Genomic DNA, 24447 nt, shown 5'->3' with positions numbered 1-24447 from the left:
CACCAAGAACAAGAAGAATGATGACATCCAGTTTAGGACCCTGGGTGTGCCAAGCCCATACTCACCAGATGTGAGCCCCTGGGGTTAAATATATTCGGAATTAAAATTTATAATTGCTGAAAAAACTAAAACTGAAACATTTAAACTTTCAGTGACACTTTAAATTTCATACTTACAAATTTAGAGTTTTGTAACATCCATTCTCTATGATATTATGGGAACATTTCAAGCATCAAGTGCAGACTGCGAACGAGGATTTAGCACTATGAATTCAATTAAAACAAAAAATTGAAATAGAACACATGAAGATCATTTAATTGACCCTATGAGAATCAAATTGCATTTAGCTAATGGTGCAACAATAAATGTAGTTGATGTCCACAAAGTATGGACTTCTACAAAGAACAGAAGAGAAAAATTCCAAGAAAAATAAATAACTAACTGTAAAGTGTAAATTTATTGTTAACATTTTTTTTATTATCATTATGCATGTTCCTACTTATAATTAAAACAATTTGTAAAAATACTGCACATATTTAACCTTGTCTGAAAATTTTTTACTCAGGTGCATTTCTGCACCACGCAGCTATAAGAAAAATTACAGGGAACACTGCTTACAGGCAGCAGTTCAGGAGGATGCCAAAAATATTTTTGATCTATACAAGTTGGACCTGTTTAACGAACTTCTTTATAGAAATTTTTTCTATTTAGTGAATTTTTTAAATTCCCCTTGGTAATTACATTTAAAATAGTTTCAGTAAAACGAAGACTACTTCCATATAATGAACGGATTATGACAGACTTTACTGGGAATGCATTGTTCACACCTCTGGCCTTCAAGAAATTAAGTCAATTAGTGCTGCTGCTAAGCATGAATTAAGAGCCAAAGGGATTACCAATCTTCAACTTAGTGTTACTCTCAAAACCTATCCAACTGCCTGTCCCATGTACCCAGAAGTCGCGTTGGTTATCTGATAGGTTTTAACCAATCAGATGACCAGCACAACTTCCATCATTTACCAGCAATGGCAAATTCAGGGTAAGGGCACTGGGGCACGTGCCCACATGTTATTTATCAGAGAATATACACCAATCATTTAAATTCCCTTTAGCTACAAAAAAAAATATTTTTTTTTTTCATTGTTAATATAGGATTTTATCCATTTCTGCATTGTGGCTCAGCTATTTTCAACTGACTACAGTTGGCAACACTGATGCTGATGTGATTGCCATTCTAGTTCATGCATAATGTTTATTCCAAAGTAATTCAGACTTTAGTTGTGTGCCTGTGTCTGCCAGTCACATTACGTTTGAGTGTCATATCTGTTTTGTTCTGTGTATTACTTTGTGCTTTGTTTATGAACAAACAAGGAACAAAATGGGCCTCCCCTGTCAAAAATGGTGCCCCTCCTGTCATTTTTTTTTGGATCTGCCACTGGTTAGCAGTATTCAACATGGCAGGCAAATAATTAATTTGAAATAAATATAGTACATGAAATTGCAGACATTAATTTGCTTATCGATCTGTGTTTCATATTTATATTTTGCAGTTACAAAATCTTTTTCTTCAAGTTCTCTGGCTTCAGGCAAGTTCAGGGCTCCACTGATGCCATGTTTCTCTATCTTGTGCTATACTTTTAATTCCTGCATAATTTCCTGTTACCATCCAATCCATCATTCCAATTCTTCTTCTCCCAACAGTTCTCTTCCCACACATCTATCTGTCAATCCCTTTCCTCCACATGCTTTCTCTTCTCAATACATGTCCTATAAAGTTATTTTGTCTCCTCCTTAATTCTTTACTAATGTTCTCTCTTCTACTTTCCTCAAAATCTCATTACTCACTCTGTCCACCCATTTCACCCTTTCCATTCTCTTCTACGCCCACATCTCGAAGGTTTCTAGCCGTCTAATGTCCTCTTTCCCACATCTTGGAGCCATATAGTACAACAGTCCATATTAATGTTTTCACCATTTGCTTTCTTAACTCCTTGAAATTTCTTCTCAGTAGTTCTTTTCTTTTGCTAAATGCCCCTTTTTCCATTGCAGTTCTTGATTTTATTTTTTCCAGGCTTTTTCCATTTTCTGTCATTATGCTTCCCAACTATCTGTGTACCTGTTCCAATATTATTCCACCCAATGTTATATTGATTTTTCTTCCTGGCCACTTTGGAATTAATGTTACCTTGGTTTTATTGCTTTAAGCTTCATATTGTACTCCTTTATTGTGCTGTTCAAGATGTCCAAGGAGCTCTGTAATTCTTCATTATTAGCAATCAATATCTAGTTATCTGCACATTATTGTCTTTATCTTCTCTTCTCCTATTTTTACACCTCCTTTCTGCTCTTCTTTGAACTCTTTCATTAGTGCTTCTGTGTATGAATGAAATAGCACGGGAAACATGGAACATCCTTGCCCTACACCCCTACCAATGGGAAATCACGGAATATTTTAAGGAAAATAGAACAGAAGAAGCATTTCAAAAAATTATTGATTCGGCTAATAATATGGCTACTATCACTGGCATTGCCACTTCATTTCCCCAGGTGGGAAGGAGCAGCAGTGCGTAGCACACGCTTCTTGATTAGACCGGGGTTCGAGCCCGTCACCACCAAATACGGAGGATACGGAAAGGTCAGGAATGACCACCGCATATCCTGGAGCAATATGGCCTTAGTTGCTAATGCTCCTAAAAACCAAATAACAACAACAACTTCATTTCCAGAAGTAAGCATTGTAAGGAAAAGATTGAAAACATGTCATTTCGATTATGAAAGTTGAGAGGAAGCTATTCAGGATCTGGAACAAAATTTTAAAATTAATTTTTTCTTTCAAGTTATGGAAACTACAATTTTCTCGTTAACTGAAAGGTTTATAAATAAGAAAGAACATGTAGAAATATTTAAAATATTTTATAATATTTCAAATTAAAAAAACTGTCATATGATGATTTATTAAATCATTGCAAAGATTTACATATTAAATTAAGTGACACTGATCATAATGAGTCTGTTATTGATGGTTTAGTCATATTAGAAGAACTTAGAATACTTCAAATTTATATTAAAGACAATATTACTCCATTTGAACTGTTACAATATATTTTTAAAAATGATCTTACCGATACTTTTCCAAATTTAGCATGTTTGTTTGTTATTTGGTTTTTAGGAGCATTAGCAACTAAGGCCATATTGCTCTGGGATATGCGGTGGTCATTCCCTGACTTTTCCACATCCTCTGTATTTGGTGGTGACTGGCTCGAACCCCGGTCTAATCAAGAAGCGTGTGCTACGCACTGCTGCTCCTTCCCACCTGGCTACGGAGGCACCTCCAAATGTAGCATTAAGAATTTATGCACATGAGGGGAACAAATGGATGCTCTTACCAAGAAAGGCTTAAGTTCTGCAGACTGCAGCATCTGGAGACTAGGCTCCTGCGAAGTGATCTGATATAGCTTAAATAAATTCAAGGAAGAACTGGACAAACCTTTGAAGCGGATGGAGAGGTGAATTGGAAGTGGGTTTTTCCCCACTTTTTTTTTTTTGGCTGATGCCGTATGATCTTGTTGTGCCACTACTAATGCTGATGCCAATTTTTATAACTTTACCAGTTTCAGTTGCATCAGTTGAATGGAGTTTTTTGAAATTAAAATTAATCAAAAATTATTTACAATTGATACTCAACAACGACTCTCTAATTTGGCAATAATTTCAATAGAAAATGATCATTTGGAAACAAATTTGTATAACATTATAATTTTCTTTTTATTTTATTATTATAATAGAGTACGATTACTGTGATTTGGATTTAAAGTTTATTTCCAAAATTTCAGAATGATTTTGTTATTTTTGTTTGTTGTTTCATTATATTATATGTGAGATATGCTGTAATTGTTTTATTTTTAATAAATTAATAATAATTATTTATGCCTAAATTTATTTTTTAATCGAAATATTTTGGGGCAACAAATTTTTTTTTCGATTACTGGTGACATATAGGGTCGCAGCAGTCCTGTCAGAGTGTACAGAAAAACAAAATAGTCGGTCAGTTCAGGAATAGGTGGTACTTTTCCGTCAGGCAAGGGATGAATTGCAGTTGGTATATTTGGTACCTCAATGTCCACTTTTTCTTCATTGTCATCCCTCTTCTAATAGGAGGCACCATACAGAAGTAACAGCCTGTGATGTGATTTGTTGGCTCCCTCCATATCATGGACACTGTGAAAGGCATAAAATGTCCATTTCAATTCATCTATACATTGAGTTTCATGAAGAGGTAGTGCAGCACGTGTGGAGGGAGACCAGTTCTTGTCCAGGTCACCTAATTTACACCAAAAGTACAAGAAGTAGGCCTCTTTTATGTCTTGAGTTAAGGGATGCTTTCTTGAAGCTAACATGATTTCTCCACAAAAATAACAGAAGTCACTCAGACTATTCACACAATTAAGGGGCATATTAATCTTACACGAAACAAATACTGCGCAAAAAGTAGGAATCTCACAGAAACCTAGCATTTTTTGAGGATTATTGCAACACAGTTGAAGATGCATTTGAGGGGACAACAAAGTATCACGTGATAAGAGCATGGTGGTACTGAAACTGCGGTGTTGCCATGTGTTTTGCCGAGAGTCATATTGCACATGTAATGCAGTAAGGCCACATCTCGAATTTTTATCAAAACTGAGTTGCATGTAGGGTAATGATATGGAGATTCAGTTATGATAACTGCAGTAAGGCCATATACTTAGTTTTAAAAATAGCCATTAGGGAGCATATATGTCCTTAAGTTTCTTAAGAAAATCCAGTGCCAATCACATTCAAATCATTGCTGTGTAAAATATGTAATTTTGAACATGTGGCCCTACTGCATTACATGTGCGATATTTGATAATTTAGAGAACTCGCAAATATGAGACTAACTGTAATTCGAAAACAAGAGCCAATTAACAAATTTTAATCTGATTTTTGTGCTCAGCTGCATAAAATTAGTCAAATTTGAGAATTTTCATTTTCATAACATTTTACATGTTGATCAGTGTTATGAGAGAAGCCTTGGAATCAGGGGAGGTCCCTGTGGACTAGAGAAGTATGAATATATCTTCAATCCACAAAGTGAGGGTCAAAGAGTGGCACGAGTAATTACAGACCTGTTAGTTTAACTACTGTTCCAGGGAAAATAATGAAGCCATTGGTTAAAGAAATAATGCAGGATCATCTAGACAAGACTACAGTTATACTTCAGATACAGTATCAGTTTGTTAAGGAGAAATCTTGCCTGCCTAATTTGAATGCATACTATGATGTGGTCATAGGTCACAAAGGAACTGGATGCAAAAAATAATTTTGATATCATATACTTGGATTTCTAGAAAGCTTTTAATATTGTTGTACATAAAAGACTGCTGTACAAATTGGAGCAGTGTGGCACTAAGGGCAAGAAATTACTGCTATGCATAAAGGGATGGTTGAATGGAAGAAGACGAAAATGATAATCAATGGACACTGCTCCCCATGGACTAATGTTATTAGTGGGGTTCCCTATGGCTTGGTGTTCGGACAATTGTTGTTTTCTGTACCTATCAATGACAGTGACAAAGGCATAAAAGACTTAATGTCCATGTTTGCAAATGATATGAAGGTTGGTATGGTTGTTAACGACAGTAATGAGAGTATACTGCTGTAACAGCATCTAGAAAAGTTAGGCAGATGGGCAGAGAAATGACAATTGAAGTTTAACATTGACAAATGCAAAGTACTGCATATGGGTAGCAGCAACCCCAGAGAAATGTCCCCAGAGGAACTCAGGATAGTCGAAAATGAAAAAGACCTTGAGGTAATTTGTGCAGTCAGATAGGAAGTACTCTGAGTACTGGAGATAGGCTGCTTGGATAGCTCATTGCATTCTGTTAATGATATACAGGAATTCTGCTAGCAAGGATCTGCCACTAATTACACCATTGTATAAGGCAATGGTCAGGCCACATCTTGAGTACTGCATATAGGTCTGGAGGCCTCATTGTAGGAAGGATGTGGAGGTGCTGGAATGAGTACAGCGAAGGGCAATTAGATTTTTAAGGGGAACAATGAGGTGCTCTTACCAAAAAAAGACTTCAGTTCTGTAAATTGCAGCATATGGAGATTAGGCACTTGTGAGGTGTTTAAGGCTTTGAATGGTTTGAGCAAGCTCAATGCTGATGGGGTTCTTCCTCTTCCTCTTTTTTACAGACAAGTTGGCAAAATAACCAGTGATTTGAACTCAGACAAGCCTTGTTGACAGTAGAGACTGCTTCTACAGGGATAGGGTACTATTAAATAGAAAGGGTGCAAGAATATTTGTTATACACTGTTAACACTGTTAACTAAAAGGTTAACAGTGGTCACAGGCAGAGGCATATGATTCTTGCACTGCTTCTATTAGAATGAGCAGCAGCCTGGAAAACAAGATAATGGAGATTTCCAGGACTGTTGGGAGACATAGTGGAACAAGTAAATACATGGGCTGTGTTAGGATAACCAAGAGTAGGAACAGGTGCATGTATACTTGCATGTACACCAATTCTAGGAGTATAGTTAATAAATTTGATGAGCTTGAAGTGCTAGTCAAGACATCAAAGGCAAATACTGTTGGGATATCAGAGATGTGGTGTCACACAGATATAAGAAATGCAGAATTGGAAATTGGGGAGTACAATGTGTACAGGAAGGATAGACAGGGCAGGAAGGGAGGAGTATTATGCTGTTAGTTAAGAAACACATAAAATCTAAGGAACTGCCTTCAATTGATGTTGGCGGACAATGCAGTTTTGAGTCTGTTTGGTGTGAAATAAGCACTGGGAAAGGAAAAATGAGAGTAGGTTTGTGTGATAGGCCTAATGAATCTGATGAGCATAATGAGCAATTGTGCAGAGAAATAGAGTGGGCCAGTAAATTAGAGTATCTTATAATGGGGGATTTTAATTTCCAGATATTCACAGGAACTTGTGGATTGGTCACTCGCACACTAGAAAGACTTTTGTGGATTTATTGGATGACTGTTTTCTACAGCAACATGTTTGAGAGGCAAGCAGAGTGAGTAATACTCTTGATCTGATTATCAGCAGTGATTATTCATGCATTAAGAATTTGCAGATAAAGGAACCACTGGGTGAAAGTGATCACAATGTACTGATGTGGGAATTACATAAAGATGTAACTACCATCAAGGCTAAAGGGAAGGGCTTTTGCTTTCGTAAAGGTGACTACAGAGGTCTCAGACAGTTTTTAAATTCTGTACAATAGGATCAACTGAGGATGTTACCAACGTTGAATACTAAATGAGAAGCTTTCAGGGACTTAATTTTGGAGGCTACTAGGCTTTTCATTCCAACTAAGAAATACTGTTCAAGGTTTAGGCCTAAACGGATGTCGTATGAATTAATGAGGCTGGTAGCAGAGAAGAAAAATGTATGGGATGTATATAAAGTATCAGGTGACACAGAAGCCTATGGCAGGTATAAACTAGTCTGTAATCAAGTCACAAAGGACGTTAGCCAGGCGAAGGCAGATCACGAGAAATCTTTGGCAAAGGATACAAATAAAAACAGCAAAGAGTTCTTTTCTTATGTAAACTCTAGAAAGAAAGAGATTAATCAGATTGAACCACTTAACATGGGTTGACTATTGATGATCATGCTCAGGTAGCTGATAAACTGAATGAGTATTTTGCATCTATATTCACACATGAGGAGTTATTAAATGAGGGGAGTGCCAGAAGTTTATCACATGCTAATAGGGAGCTAAGTAATTTTGTAATAACTGAGAGCAAAGTGGAGGAGAAATTGTTGAAGTTAAACATAAGGAAGGTACCTGGGGTGGACAGGATCTATCCAGTTATATTAAAGGAGGCAGCAAAGGAAGTAAGCAAACCCTTAGCCATAATTATGAGAGCTTCCTTTTTGACAGCTCCCTTGAATCTGCAAACTTTCCAAGTTTGCAGATTCAGGGGAGGTCCTCATGGACTGGAGGTGTGCAAAGGTATCATAAATTCACAAAGGGGGTTCAAAAGGTGACACAAGTAACTACAGAACTGTTAGTTTAACTTGTGTTCTGGGGAAAATAATGGAATCACTGGATAAAAAAGCATTGCAGGATCATAGAGACAAGACTGCAGTAATAGTTAAGACACAGCATGGGTTTTTAAAGGGAGGTCTTGTCTGACCAATTTGATTGGATACTATGAAGTGGTCACAAAGGAACTGAATGCCAAAAATAATTTTGATATCATATACTTGGATTTCAGGAAAGATTTTAATACTGTTGCACATGGAAGACTGCTGTACAAATTTGAGAGGTATGGCATTAAGGGTAAGTTGGTACAATGAATAAAGGGATGGTTGAGTGGGAGACGACAGAGAGTGGTTTCATGTGTCTGCGAAGAGCAGTGTTAATGGACACTGCTCTTTATGGACAAATGTTATTAGTGGCATTCTCCAGGGTTCGGTGTTGGGCCCATTGTTGCTTTGTATATTTATCAATGATACTGATGAAGATATATCAGGTTTAATGTCCAAGTTTGCAGATGATACAAAGGTTTGCAGATGATACAGGGTTGTTAACGATAGTAAAGACAGTATGCTACTCGAACTGGATCTAGATAAGTTGGGAAAATGGACTGAGAAGTGGCAACTGAAGTTTAACATTGATAAATGCAAAGTACTGCATATGGATAGCAATAACCAAAGAGAACCAATGTACCAACTGTGTGGTACATTTCTACACTCAGGGAAGTAGAAAGTGAAAAAGAGCTGGGGGTAATTGTGCAGTCAAATATGAAGTTCGCTAAGCACTGCAGACGGGCTGCCAGGGCAGGTCATGGAGCCTTGTCAATGATATATAGGAATTTTGCTAGCACGGACATGGAGATGATTATCCCATTATACAAGCAATGGTCAGGCCACAACTACAGTACTGTGTACAGGTCTGAAGTCTAATTTTAGGAAGGATGTAGAGTTGCTAGAATGAGTACAATGAAGGGCAACAAGATTGGTGGGGGGAACAAAGGGATGCTCTTACCAAGAAAGGCATAAGTTCTGTAAATTACAGTGCCCTGAGAGTAGGCACCTGCGAGGTGATCTGACTGAGGTGTATAAGGCCTTGAATGGGTTGAGCAAGCTGAATGCTGATGGGATTCTTCCTCTTGCTCAGACTAAGAACCTGAGTGGGCACAGTTTCAAATTGAGGAAAGATAGTTGTAGAATAGATGTGCGGAAATTTGCCTTTAGCAAGCGGGTAGTTGATTGGTGGAACAAGCTTCCATCTTTTGTTGTGGAAGCTAATAGCCTAAATAAATTTAAGGCTGAGCTGGACAGGCATTTGGAATGAATGGAGGGGTGAAATGGGAAGGGCTTTTTTTTTTTTTTTTTTTTTTTTGGCTGATGCTGCATAAGCTTGCTTTCTTGCATCATATGCCTCTACAAATGCTAATGCTAATTTAAAGACAATTCTATATTAATGGATACATTATTTGAAATAGACTTCAAAACATGTGTTATACGTATATATATATATATATATATATATTGAAGGCCATTTTAAAATTACTTCAGTCGGTTTATATACCAGCACGACAGCTAAATTATGGATAATAATGATCGTCACATTAAAATGACTAATTATACCCACAAGTGGTCAAGCTGGAATATAAAGAGACTAGTGTATTTTAAAATGTTGCAGTTGAATACAGGTTTTCTTTCACTCAATTACAATGTGAGAATTGCAGCTCTTGAGGAATTGAAAATAGACCTAAATTCTTGAAAATGCACCAACTCGCCCTTGAGATAATCATATAAAAGTTAGCTTCAAAGGATTTCAGGATGGAAGAAAATACAATGCACTGCTTCGATTAGAATGAGCAGCAGCCTGGAAAGCAAGATAATGGAGATTTCCAGGACTGCTGGGAGTCATAGTGGAACAAGTAAATACATGGGCTGTGTTATAGTAACCAAGAGTAGGAACAGGTGCATGTACATGTTTATGCAAAAAACATAAAATCAAAAGAAGTGCATCCAGTTGATATAGATGAACAGTGCACTCAGTCAGTTTGGTGTGACATAACACTGCGAAAGCAAAAATAAGAGTAGGAGTGTGTTATAGGCCTAATGACTCGAATGAGTACAATGAACAATTGTACAGAAAAATAGAGTGGGCTAGTAAATCGGAATGTCTTATAATGGGGGATTTTAACTTCCCAGATATTGACTGGAACTTGTGGGTTGGTCACTCACACACTAGTCAGACTTTTGTGGATTTATTGGATGATTGTTTTCTGCAGCAGCATGTTCGAGAGGCAACCAGAGAAAGTAATACTCTTGATCTGGTTATCAGCAGTGATCATTCGTGTATTAAGAATTTGCAGATAAAGGAACCACTAGGTGGCAGTGATCACAGTGTACTAATGTGGGATTTACTTAAAGATTTAATTACCATCAGGGGTAAAGGAAAGGGTTTTTGTTTCTGTAAAGGTGAGTACAGTGGTCTCCAACAGTTTTTAAATTCTGTACAGTGGGATAAACTGACAATGTTACCAACAGTAAATTCTAAGTGGGAAGCATTCAAGGAATTAATCGTGGAAGCTACTAAAAGTTTCATACCTATTAAGAAATATTGTTCAAGGTTTAGGCCTAAATGGTTATCTAATGACTAATGAGACTCGTAATAGAGAAGAAAAATGCATGGGATGCATATAAATTATCAAGCGACTCAGAAGCCTATGGCAGATATAAGCTAGTCTGTAATCAGGTGACAAAGGAGGTTAGGCAGGCGAAGGCAGATTACTAGAAATCCTTGGCAAAAGATGCTAAGAAAAACAGCAAGGATTTCTTTACTTATATAAACTCTAAAAGGAAGGGGATGAATCTGATTGGTCCACTTGACTTCGATGGTTCGACTGTTGATGATCCTGCTCAGATAGGAAACAAACTGAATGAGTATTTTGCATCTACATTCACACATGAGGAATTATTAAGGTTTGAAAATGGCAGAAGGTTATCAAATTGTAGCAGGGCACTTAATGATTTTGTAATAATTGAAAGCAAAGTGGAGGAGAAATTGTTTAAGTTAAACATAAGAAAAGCACCTGGGGTGGATGGGATCTATCCAGTTATATTAAAGGAGGCGGCAAAGCAACTAAGCAAACCCTTAGCAAACTAAGCAAACCCTTATCCTTGGATTCAGGAGAGGTTCCCACGGATTGGAGATGTGCAAATGTATCCCCAATTCACAAAGGGGGATCGAAGGGTGACACAAGTAATTACAGACCAGTTAGTTTAACTTCTGTTTCGGGTAAAATAATGGAGTCACTGGTTAAAGATGTGTTGCAGGATCATCTACACAAGACTGCAGCAATAATTCAGACACAGCATGGGTTTGTTAAGGGAAAGTCTTGTCTCACAAATTTATAGGATATTATGATGTGGTTACAAAGGAACTGGATGCAAAAAATAATTTTGATATCATATATTTGGATTTCAGGAAAGCTTTTGACACTGTTGTGCATGGAAGACTATTGTACAAATTGGAGCAGAATGGTATTAAGGGTAAGTTGCTACAATGGATAAAAGGATGGTTGAGTGGGAGAAGACAGAGGGTGGTAATCAATGGGTGCTGCTCTTCTTGGACTAATGTTATTAGTGGAGTCCCACAGGGTTCGGTGTTAGGTCCACTGTTGTTTTGTATATTTATCAATGGTATTGATGAAGGTATATCAGGCTTAATGTCGAAGTTTGCAGATGATACAAAGGTTGGCAGGGTTGTTAATGACAGTAATGGCAGTGTGCTACTGCAACAGGTTCTAGATAATTTGGGCAGATGGGCTAAGAAGTGGCAACTGAAGTTTAACCTTGACAAATGCAAAGTACTCCATATGGGTAGAAGTAACTCCAGAGAAACGTACCAACTGTGTGGTACTTCACTTAAGGTGGTAGAAAATGAAAAAGACCTGGGAGTAATTGTGCAGTCAGATATGAAGTTTTCTGAGCAATGCAAACAGGCTACCAGGGCAGGTCACGGGGTTTTGTCAATGATATACAGGAATTTTGCTAGCAGCGAAAAGGAGTTGATTATCCCTCTGTATAAGGCAATGGTCAGGCCACGCCTTGAGTACTGCGTACAGGTCTGGAGGTATTAAGAATACCTCCAGACCTGTACGCAGTACTCTGGAGGTATTAAGAATACCTCCAGACCTGTATGCAGTACGAGTACAGGCTGAGGTGTGTACAGAGAAGGGCAACAAGATTGGTGAGGGGAATGAAGGGATCCTCTTACCAAGAGAGGCTTAAGTTCTGCAAATTGCAGTGGCTGGAGACTAGGCACCTGCGCGGTGATCTGATTGAGGTGTATAAGGCCTTGAATGGGTTGAGCACGCTGAATTCTGATGGGATCCTTCCACTTGTTCAGATTACGAACCTAAGGGGGCATAAATTCAAATTAAGAAAAGACAGATGTAGATTAGATGTGCGGAAATTTGCCTTTAGCCAGCGGGTGGTTAATTGCTGGAACAAACTTCCATCTGTCGTTGTGGAAGTTGATAGGTTGAATAAATGTAAGGAGGAACTGGACAGGCATCTGGAGGGAATGGTGTGATTTTTTTTTTTTTTTTTTTTTTTGGCTGGCTGATGCTGCATAAGCTCATACACTTGCTTTCTTGCATCAAATGCCACTGCTACTACTACTACTACACCAATGCTAGGAGTATAGTTAATAAATTTGATGAGCTTGAAGTGTTAGTCAAGACATCAAAGGCAGATATTTTTGGGATGCTGTTTTTTTTGGCTGATGCTGCATAGGCTTGCTTTCTTGCATTGTATGCCTCTACTAATGCTAATGCTAATTTAAAGATAATTCTATATTAATAGACACATTATTTGAAATGGACTTCAAAACGTGTTTTATATATATATATAAAATATATATATATATATATATATATATATATATTTGAAGGCCATTTTAAAATTACTTCAGTCGGTTTATATTCCAACACGAACGCTAAAATATGATCACCGCGTTAAATAATGATGATCACCGCGTTAAAATGACTAATTCTACCCACCTCTGTCTTAAGTGGTCAAGCTGGAATATAAACAGACTAGTGTAATTTTAAAATGTTGCGGTTGAATACAGATTTTCTCTCACTCAATAAAAAAGCGAGAATTTAGGTGTATTTTCAATTCCTCTTGAGGAATTGAAAATACACCTAAATTCTTGAAAATGCACCGACTCGCCCTTGAGATAATCATATAAAAGTTATCTTCAAAGGATTTCAGGATGGAAGAAAATACAGTGCCGCATGGCATATAAACTGGAGTTTGCTGCTCGTATACAAAACAAGCATGTCACCTATACAGTTTATTCATTGCATTTACATAATAACATAAATTCACTTCACAGAAATTATTGCTATGTATTAATGATCCATTTGTTCGTTTTAATATTTCTCTTACCTGAATAGTGATAAGTAAGAAGTGGATGGCCTATGGGGAGATAAGGCTGAGGAGTCATTAACTTCAATATAGCATCCTGAAATAGTATGGATGGCACTTATAATTTAGTTTTGATTATTAAAACATGAAACATAAAAATTAAGCTCACTATTAATTCATATTAGTAATTATTAATATTAATTACATTATAATACTGAACACACATCCATTTGCCATAGTGGGTTTAAAGCTTAAGTCCATATTAAGTTCATCCCCCCGGCACGTCAGTACGGGGGGGGATGTAATCTTTCACGTGCAGAACATACAGAAAGTTGCCCTTGGTATTACACTACTACAAATAAACAGCACTTTTTGAAATATTATTGTACCTATTTGTTAAGTACCACACACACACACACTTACTCAGGGTAGGCATGTATCGTATGAATGTTAATTTCAAACAGGTCACTTAATCTAAGTAATACATTACATTACAGGAGCGTTAACAAATAGTAAAAATTCACACACACACACACACACACACTGAAAGGACAAAATTCATGGGATTCCAGGTTCCTGGGCAACAAGACACTGTTGCTAGTGAACGAAACCACCACTTGGCAGGTTATAGGTACACAGCATCACTGCATTCACAATAATCATATAAAATTTGATGTCAGTAGGGATAAACATCATGAGTTAATTGACTTTGAAAGAGCGATGATAGTGGATGCTCGATGCATGGGTCACTATTGTGGAGGCGGTACAGAAATTGCACTATCCCCATTCGACAGTATCAGGAGTGTATCAGGAATACAGCATTTCTGGAATAATAACTGCATTGGGATATAGTTTTAGGGTTATATTTTATATTGGAATTTTATTGAACTTGAATAGAAATTTCAATATTTAGTTTAATACCAGGACAACTCGTTTCAAAGGTAGTTTGTTTTGCAATAAGATCATTGAATATCTATGAAATTTAAATTCTGCTAATCAGAAAAACAGATTAAAGTGTAAGAACTATTCTTACACTTAATTTTTTTGAATTATAAATTATCAAATTTTAATAATAATGTAAGTTAAACGCAGTCTAGCTCTCAGTAGAATTGTTTGTGCTGTTTACTTACTGTAAACTGAGAGATTAGCTTAACAGCAGGAGGGGCGCTTACCGAACGGTAAACACAATGGGTAGGCCAGTTGATGCAGTTCGTGCCTACAGAGAAACAAGGGCTGGGCCAACAGAAGATAGCAGGGGGACAAAAGAACGCCCACACCCCTAAAGTGGTTCCATCTCCATCCAAAAGGAAGACCCAGATCAGTAAACAAACCCAGATCAGTAAACAGACTCGAGATGTAAACAAAGTACAAACAGGCCGACATGAGAAGCACTCAATAGAGATTTTGTAGGTTATTAATTAGTATCGGTAAGGGTATGAAACCCACGTGTGGACAGGTTTTGCAGCTCCTGCAAACGAAAGATTTTAATTATACTTAGCCGCTTTATTCATTTAATTGTTAGATTAAATTATATTCTGTAAGTAGTTTACAGACCTAGTCAAGCTCTGCGGTTTATTTTGAATTTAGACAGCGCGATTTGGAAAGTAAATAATACCTCGTGTCCGTAGATTAACCATTCGTAACTTACCGCCATTGTTATACGATACAACGTGTGCTAGCGTAAGGTTTAATGGAAAACTAGATAGTGTAAGTTTTAACGGAAAACTAGATAGCGAGTATAGTAGTATCAATTAAACAGTAAAATTTCTTACTAAATTTCATTGTCAATTAAATTGTACTTTTTTAACTAAATAAATATAGTGACCTAGTTATTACAAACGTAACATCATAAATTAATACATATAAGTTGACAGGGGATAAGAAAGTCATATAACGTAACTCGGAGATAATATTCGATACCGAAATACATGTATACAGGGTGTCTCAAAAATATTGGTACAAACGTTTAAGGGAGGTAGGTAACATCTAAAGGAATGTGAATCGCATAGGAACCAATAACCGGAAACGTCACGGGAAAGTAGTAGCAGAGGCACAAGAAGCAGAAATGACACAAGACAGTAATTATTGGCAAACATTTATTTGACATAATATTAACAATGGAGTATGAGATGGATGCATTTCATGATGTTATAACAGATGCTCAAAGGTTCCACCATGAGACGCGATGCATGCGTGACACCGACGCAGCATGGATTGGTGGACATGGTTGAACACACCTGGAGTTTCTTTGACAGTAGCAGCAGCACAGACGAGTTTTGCCACGAGATCCATTTCCGTCTCCACAGGCGATTCATACACAACAGATTTGAGGGCCCCCCCCACAGAAAGAAATCAAGGCTCAATAAATCAGGTGAGCGTGGGGGCCAGGCAATGGGTCCACCACGGCCAATCCATCAACGCCCAAAACACCTGTTCAAGTGGTCACGAACACACCTTTTATAATGGGCAGGCGCCCCGTCATGTTGCAACCAAATATTGCGTATCACATTTGCTGGAACATCGTCAAGTAACCCTGGTAGAACTTGTTCAAGAAAGATCCGATATTTAGCGGAGATCATGCAGGATGGTAACAGGTATGGGCCGATTAAGCAGTCATCGACCATACCTGTCCAACATTTATTGCGAAGCGATGTTGTGCTGCATGGGGAGGTGCACACCGTGTGGGTTGTCGTGAGCCCACACATGAGAATTGTGCTGATTGAATAAGCCTTCCCGAGTGAAATAAGCCTCATCCGTGAACAAAACATGGGCTGGAAAATTCAAGTCTTGAACACTTCCTTGAAGAAACCACTGTGCAAAAGCCACATGTGCAGGATGATCTTGGGGGAGCAGTAACTGAACCCTATGGAGATGAAACAGGGTGTAAGGAATCGTCGTGCCAGACACGCTGTACACTGCAACGAGACACTCCTAAGGCAGAGGCAACGGCATGTGTGCTGGTAGTAGGATTATTCTGGACGGCATTCAACACACTTTCTTCCATGGCCGGAGTTCACGTCGAACTTGGTCTGGCCACACTACTCCTGTTACCTCTAATTGACCCATAATCGCACAAATTTTGATGCACACATGCACACGGTGATCCGGAACATGTCCATCTGGGTAGCATTCTCCATAAATTCGTTTAGCGGCTCATCCATTGCCTTCTGCTAATCTATACACTAGGTGCATGTCTGCCAGCTCACAGTTCGTATATCGATGCATGCTCTTGGTGCGGCAACTACTGCTTGAATGAGTAAACCAGAAATTTTCCCTCTCGCGAACTGATGAACAGCGCTGTCTACCGACTTACAGTGACGTTTCCGGTTATGGGTTCCTATGCGATTCACATTCCTTTAGATGTTACTTACCTCCCATAAACGTTTGTACCAATATTTTTGAGACACCCTGTATAGTTTTATAATTGCATCGGGATATAGGTTTAGGGTTATATTTTGTATTGGAATTTTATTGAACTTGGATAGAAATCATGACTGAGACAAGAGCAGCAAAGCAAAAGGTTCAAACTAGTGGAACTGTTGTGGCTCAGGGGAGAACTGGGGGGGGGGGGGGGGCGGTTGTCCTCTGAATCACAGTCTATTGAAATGCACTGCTTGTTTGATGTTTGTGGAGCAATCAAGAACGGGACATGATATTGCCAAGGGGAATGTCTTTGTGTGTGTGTGTGTGTGTGTGTGTGTGTGTGTGTGTGTGTGCGTGCGTGTGCGCGATGTAAGGAGTGCGAGGAAATCAGGGGCCAACTCGGCATTGTTATGGGTTTATATGAGAGCTTGAAAAAAAGGACAGGGTGGATGCCCTCAAAGGATTTAAATTGAGAGGCCCATCAAGCTCTCAGCTGCCCACATCAATGCCAGAACTTGCACTTGAACATCACGCAACACAGAGGCAACCACCAAGGCAGAATGTGCTGGTCCCAAAGGAACTAGTTGTTGTAAGTGACACTATTGTCAGGGAAACAGGGTACATATTGTGCAAAAAGGATAAATGGAACAGGACAAGGGTATGTCTGCCAGGGGCAAAGGGTGATGACGTTGTAGGGCAGATATCATCCTATAAGGGCACAAAGGGTGATATTGTTGTACACGTTGGCACCAATGATATTAACAGTAGGAGACCGGCAGAATTGCTTAACAAGTACAAGACAATGATGAAAAAAAACCATGAGTTAGGGATAAATTTGAAAGTGTCTGCGATTCTGCCCAGACATGATAGGAGGTAGTATATGATGAGAGCCTTGTCGATCAATTCGGCCCTGGACAGATTGTGCAAGGCTCAAAGGGTAGAATTTTTCTCAGCCTGGTCTGTGCTTGTTAACAGGAGAGACTGCTTCTACAGGGATGGGATACACTTAAAAAGAATGGGTGCAAGAATATTTGCTGATGCTATCGAGGCAGAGGTAGGTGGGTCGGAAAACTGCTAGCTTGGGGGGATACACGGACTAATAGATTACCAGTAGCCGCTGGGAGAGGTAAAAGTGATTCTTGCACTACTTCTATTGAAATGCAATTGAGCAGCAGCCTGGAAAGCAAGGCAATGGGAATTTCCAGGACTGCTGGGAGTCATAGTGGAACAAGTAAATACATGAGCTGTGTTAGGGTAACTAAGAGTAGAAACAGGTGCATGTATACCTGCATGTACACCAATGCTAGGAGTATAATTAATTAATAAATTCGAGAGCTTGAAGTGCTAGTCAAGACATCAAAGGCATATATTGTTCGGATATCAGAGACATGGTCTCACACAGACATAAGCAGTGCGGAACTGGAATTTGGGGAGTACAATGTGTACAGAAAGGATAGACAGGATGGGAAAGGAGGAGAATATAAGAAACACACAAAATCTAAGGAAGTGCATCCAATTGATGTTGGTGGACAATGCAATGTTGAGTCTGTTGGGTGTGACATAAGCACTAGGAAAGGAAAAATGAGAGTAGGTGTGTGTGTTATAGGCCTAATGAATGTGATAAGGATAATGAGCAATTGTGCAGAGAAATAGAGTGGGCCAGTAAATTAGAGTGTTTTATAATGGGGGATTTTAATTTCCCGGATATTGACTGGAATTTGTGAGTTGGTCACTCACACAATAGCAAGGCTTTTGTGGATTTATTGCATGATTGTTTTCTACTTCAGCATGTTTGGGAGGCAACTAGAGGGAGTAATACTCTTGAACTGATTATCAGTAATGATTTTTCATGCATTAAGAATCTGCAGATAAAGAAACCACTAGGTGGCAGTGCTCAAGTGGGATTTATTCAAAGAGGTAACAACCATCAAGGGGAAAGGGAAGGGTTTTTGCTTCCGTAAAGGTGACTACAGTGATCTGAGACAGTATTTAAATTCTACATGGTGGAACCAACTGATGATGATACCAACAGCAAATTCAAAATGGGAAGCATTCAAAGAATTAATCTTGGAAGTTACTAGGCTTTTCATACAAACAATGAAATATTGTTCAAGATTTAGGCCTAAATGATTGTCAGATGAAATATTTAGACATGTGATAGAGAAGAAAAATGCATGGGATACATATAAATTAACATGTGACACAGAAGCCTATGAAAATATAAGCTGGTCTGTAACCAAGTTACAAGGGAGGTCAGGCAGGCGAAGGCAGATTAGGAGAAATCTTTGGCAAAGGATGCAAAGGAAAACAGCAAAGAGTTTTTTACTTATGTAAACTCTAGAAGGAAGGGGATGAATCAGATTGGTCCACTTGATATTGATGGTTCAGCTGTTGATGATCCTGCTCGGGTAGCTAACAAACTAAATGAATATTTTGCATTGACATTCACACATGAGGAGTTATTCAGGGAAGGAAATGTCACAGGTGTATTCAACTCTGACAGTAAGCTAGATAATCTTGTAATAACTGAGAGTATAGTGGAGGAGAAATTGTTGAAGATAAACACAAGAAAGGCACCTATGGTGGATGGAATCTATCCAGTTTTATTAAAGGAGGTGGCAAAGGAAGTAAGCAAACCATTAGCTATAATTATGACAGCTTTACTGGACTTAGGGGAGGCACCCATGGACTAATTTGCAGATATGCAAATATGACCCCAATCCACAAAGGAGGATCAAAGGGAGACATAAGTAATTACAGACCTGTTAGTTTAACTTCTGTTCCAGGGAAATTAATGGAGGCACTGATTAAAGAAGCATTACAGGATCATCTAGCCAAGACTTCAGTTATAGATCGGACACAGCATGGGTTTGTTAAGGGGAAGTCTTGTCTGACTAATTTGATTGGATATTATGATGTAGTCACAAAGGAACTGTATGCAAAGAATAACTTTGATATCATATATATGGATCTAAGAAAAGCCTTTGATACTGTTTCACATGGCAGACTGCTGCACAAATTGGAGCAGTGTGGCATTGGAGGCAAATTGCTGCTATGGATAAAGGGATGGTTGAGTGGTAATCAATGGACACTGCTCTTCATGGACTAATGTTATTAGTGGAGTTCCTCAGGGTTCAGTGTTGGGTCCATTGTTGTTTTCTGTATTTATAAATGATATTGATGATGCTATATCAGGCTTAATGTCCAAGTTTGCAGACGATACAAAGGTTGGCAGGGTTGTTAAGGACACTAATGACAGTACACTTCTGCAACAGGATCTAGAAAAGTTGAGCAGATGGGCTGAGAGGTGGCAAATGAAGTTTAACATTGACTACATATGGGAAGCAGTAATCTAAGAGTAATGTATCAACTCTGTGGTACCAAACTGACAGTGGTAGAGAAAGAAAGGGACCTGGGGTAATTGTGCAGGCAGATATGATGTTTTCTGAGCAGTGCAGACTGTCTGCAAGAGTAGCTCAGTGTTTTGTCAATGATATACAGGAATTTTTCTAGCAGGGATAAGGAGGTGATATCCCCTTGTATAAGGAAATAGTCAGACCACACCTTGATACAGGTCTGGAGGCCTCATTTTAAGAAGGATGTAGAGCTGTTGGAACGAGTACAGAGAAGGGTAACAAGATCAGTGAATGGAACAAAGGGTTGCTGTTAAGAAGAAAGGCTTAAGTTTTGCAAATTACAGTGTCTGGAGACTAGGCACCTGCAAGGTGATCTGATTGAGCTGTATAAAGCCTTGAATGGTTTGAGCATGCTCAATGCTGATGGGATTCTTCCTCTTGCTCAGAATAATCGCCTGAGAGGGCATAAATTCAAATTGAGGAAAGACGGTTTTAGGATAGATGTGCGGAAGTTTGCCTTTAGCCAGCGGGTGGTTGATTCCTGGAAGAAATTTCCATCTGTCGTTGTAGAAGATAGCTTAAATAGATTCAAGGCAGAACTTGACAAACATTTGGAGCAAGTGGATGGGTGAAATAAGGGTTTTTTTTTTTTTTTTTTTTTTGGCTGATGCTATATAAGCTTGTTTCTTGCATCATGTGCCTTTGCTAATGCTAATAACATCTCATCATGGACAGAGCTGTGGGCGGAGAAAGTTGGTGGATGAACGTGGCTGTCGACGTCTCTCTCACATTTTTTCAGCCAACCGGAGAGCAAGAGTGGCACAAATCACCGCCGCCGACTTCAACAAGGGAGGTGCCTAATTGAAGGGCTGTGTTAGGTAACTAACACAGTCCATGTAACTAATAGTAAGAACAGGTATACTTGCATGTAGAACAATGCTAGGAGAACAGTAAATAAATTTGATGTGCTTATCAAATAATCAAATGCAGACATTGTGGAAATATCGGAAACATGATGCCACTCAGATATATGGGATAGAGAATTTGAATATAGGGAATACATTATTGTGCACCCAGTTGGCCAGTGTTGGCCAGTGCAATGTTGAATTGGTTTGGTGTGGAGCAATGGAAAAGCAAAAACGAGTGTAGAAGTGTTTAATAGGCTTAATGACTGTGATGAGTACAACAATTTACAGAGAAATAGCGGGCAAGTAAATCAGAATATCTTATGATTTCAACCTTCCTGATATTGACTGGAATTGTGGATGGTCGCTCACACACTAGCAATATTTTTGTAGATTTACTGGATGACGGTTTCCTACAGCAGCAGCATGTTATAGAGGCGATAAGAGAGAGCAACATTCTTTATCTGGTTATCAGCAGTGATCCCTCTATGCATTAAAAATCTGCAGATAAAAGAACCACTAGGTGAGAGTGATCAGAGCGTACTGATATGGGATTTACTAAAAGAAGTTAACTACCATCAAGGGTTTCTGATTTCATATAGGGGACTACAGTGGGTTCAGTTTTGAAATTCTATACAGTGGGACCAAATAACAAGGTCACCAACAACAAATTCTAAATGGGAAGCACTTAGATATATAATCACAGAAGCTACTAGGCTTTTTAAACCAAATAAGAATAGTGTTCCTAAGACTTTGATCTAAATGGATGTCAGATGAACTGTTCAGACATGTAACAGAAAAGAAAAATGCACGGAGTGCACATAAATTATCAGGTTTTACAGAAGCTTATGGTAGATATAAACTAGTCTGTAATCAATTCAAAAGGAGGTTAGGCAAGCCATGGCAGGTTACGAGAAGTCTCTGGCAAAGAATACCCAGAAAAGTAGCAAAGACTTCTTCAGATTATCAAACTCTAAAAGGGAGCTGAATGATTTTGTGAAAATTGAGTGGAAAGCATTAGAGAAATCATTAAAGTTAAACTTAAAAAAAAAAAAAAAAAGGCACCCAGGGTGGTGGAATCTATTCAATTATATTAAGGGAAGCAGCAAACCCTTAGACATAATTATGAGAGCATCTTTGGATTCAGGGGAGATCCCTGTGAACCAGAGATGTGCAAATGTATCCTCAGTTCATAGAGGGTGATAATTAGACCTGTTAGCTTAACTTCTGTTCCAGAAAAAATAATGGAGCCACTGGTTAAAGAAGTAATTCAGGACCATCTAGACAGGATTGAGTTAAACTTCAGTCAGAGCAATGGTTTTTAATGATTGTGTGTGACCAATTTGACTGGATACTATGATGCAGTGACAAAGAAACTGGATACTAAAAATAATTTTGATATCATATACTTTAATTTCAGGTAAACTGTTTGATACTGCTGTACAAATTGGACCAGTGTGGCATTAAAGGAAAGCTACTGATATGGATAAAGGGACAGTTGAGGGGGGAGAAGATAGAGTGGTTATCAGTGAACACTGCTCATCACGGAGTAATGTTATTAGTGGAGTCCCACGGGGTTCGTTGCTGGTCCCTATTTATTAACGAGGGTATACAGGCTTAATTTCTAAGTTTTCAGATGATACAAAGGTTGGCATGGTAGTTAATGAAAGTAATCAAGGAATGCTGCTGCAACAAGATCTAGAAAAATTAGGTAGATAGGCTAGAAAAATTAGGTAAATGACAATTGAAGTTTAACATGGGATCTGTTAAACATATATCAGTAACATATCAACTGTGTGGTAATACACTTGGGGTAATGGAAAATGAAAAGGACCTAGGGATGATCGAGCAGTTGGTATGAAGTTCTTCGAGACAGTGCAGACAGGCTGCCAGGACAGCTCATGGGGTTTTGTCAATGATATACAAGAATTATGAAGTGAGGAGGAGGAGGTGATTATTCAATTCTATAAAGCAATGGTCAGGCTACATCTTGAATACAAGTCTGTAGAGCTGCTGGAACAAGTACAGAGAAGGGCAATGAGATTGTTGAGGGTAACACAGGCATGTCCTTACCAAGAAAGGCTTCAGTTCTATAAATTGCAGCAACTGGAGACTAGGCACCTATGAGGTGTTTAAGGCTTTGAATGGCTTGAGCAAACTTAATGCTGATGAGATTCTTCCTCTTGTTCAGACTATGCACATGAAGGGGCCATAAATTCAAACTGAGGAAGGATGGTTGCTTGCTTGAACAAGCTTCCATCCATTGCTGTTGAAGCAGATTGGGGTGGATGGATGGGCAAATTGGGAATTTTTTTAATATTTTTTTTGCCCGATGCTGTATAAGCTTGCTTTCTTGCATCATTTGCAACTATTAACACTAATAATAAATTTATTTTATGGACATATTGTTTTATTTTTTTTATTATACATGCTTAGTATTACATTTTTCTTTATGTAGTTGAAAAAACATTGAGTGGTACCAATGAGTATGGGGGGGGGGAGAATTATTGATTCCAACTTTGTGAAGATAAGTGGCATGAGGCACTTCTAACATAACATGTGGTCTGCTGCTGGAAAAGGTTGGCCCCTCCTGGGTGAGATAAAGTAACTATGTAGATTTCAAGCAGTTACATCACAGATATGCTGCTTCTTGATTTGTTTACTGCTATTAACCATATGTACCTCCATACTGGCTGCTGTAAAGAACTGTTGATAAGTCTTTGATCAGTCTTTGGAACTGTTCCAGTTCCAAAGACTGATCACCCTGTTGGTATTAAAGACTAATGGCAAGTGCAATTAATTCTGCCCTTTACTAAAAGCCTTGGATAAATCATTATTAGAAGCATTTACTTTTCAGATTCTTGATGACCATCCAGATACCATTTATTAAGTGTTAAAGAAAAGATTAAAAGTATCCTGTTTTGCCTTATTTCTGAAATTCATAGTGCAGTGGACCATAAATGTAGTTCGTATATACAGTCGGACCTCTATATAACGAAATCAATCGTTCCTTTGAAAAAATTCATTATACAGAAATTTTGTTATAAAGAAATATGATGTTTTCAACAATGAGAAATACTGTAAATTCAGAAATATAGTAAAGGATAGGAAAGAAGTGGGAATGAATAAATTTTCTAACATTTTAAAACAATTTATTAATACATACATATTAAGAAATGACTACTTACATGATGCCAACAATTTATTAGTACACTTTTAAGAATTACATTGCAAAATATGTTTACATTTGTTTAAACTTTAAACACTTATATATTTTCTGTTATTTCTTCCCACTGAAAGCCTCAATGCAAAGTTTCGAATGCCGCCAACATTTGTTTGGAAGGTTTAATATTGCCCTTATTTTCA

At 38.2% G+C, this 24447-nt stretch overlaps 1 protein-coding gene across 1 annotated transcript in view; it reads right to left on the bottom strand.

Moving 5' to 3' along the window:
• LOC150084620 (uncharacterized) overlaps positions 1 to 24447 on the bottom strand; it is a 582065-nt gene that overhangs the window by 142751 nt on the left and 414867 nt on the right. The window contains exon 15 of the mRNA XM_090376306.1: positions 13479 to 13554. Within this exon, the coding sequence (XP_090232432.1) occupies positions 13479 to 13554 (76 nt within the window). The remainder of the gene's footprint in view (positions 1 to 13478; positions 13555 to 24447) is intronic.

This window comes from Mastigoproctus giganteus, chromosome 6 (genome assembly GCF_048544385.1).
Source record: "Mastigoproctus giganteus isolate SK-2022 chromosome 6, ASM4854438v1, whole genome shotgun sequence".
NCBI classification, from domain to species: domain Eukaryota; kingdom Metazoa; phylum Arthropoda; class Arachnida; order Uropygi; family Thelyphonidae; genus Mastigoproctus; species Mastigoproctus giganteus.
Note: the sequence above shows the minus strand (reverse complement) of the source record. Positions and strands in the feature narration are given on the sequence as shown.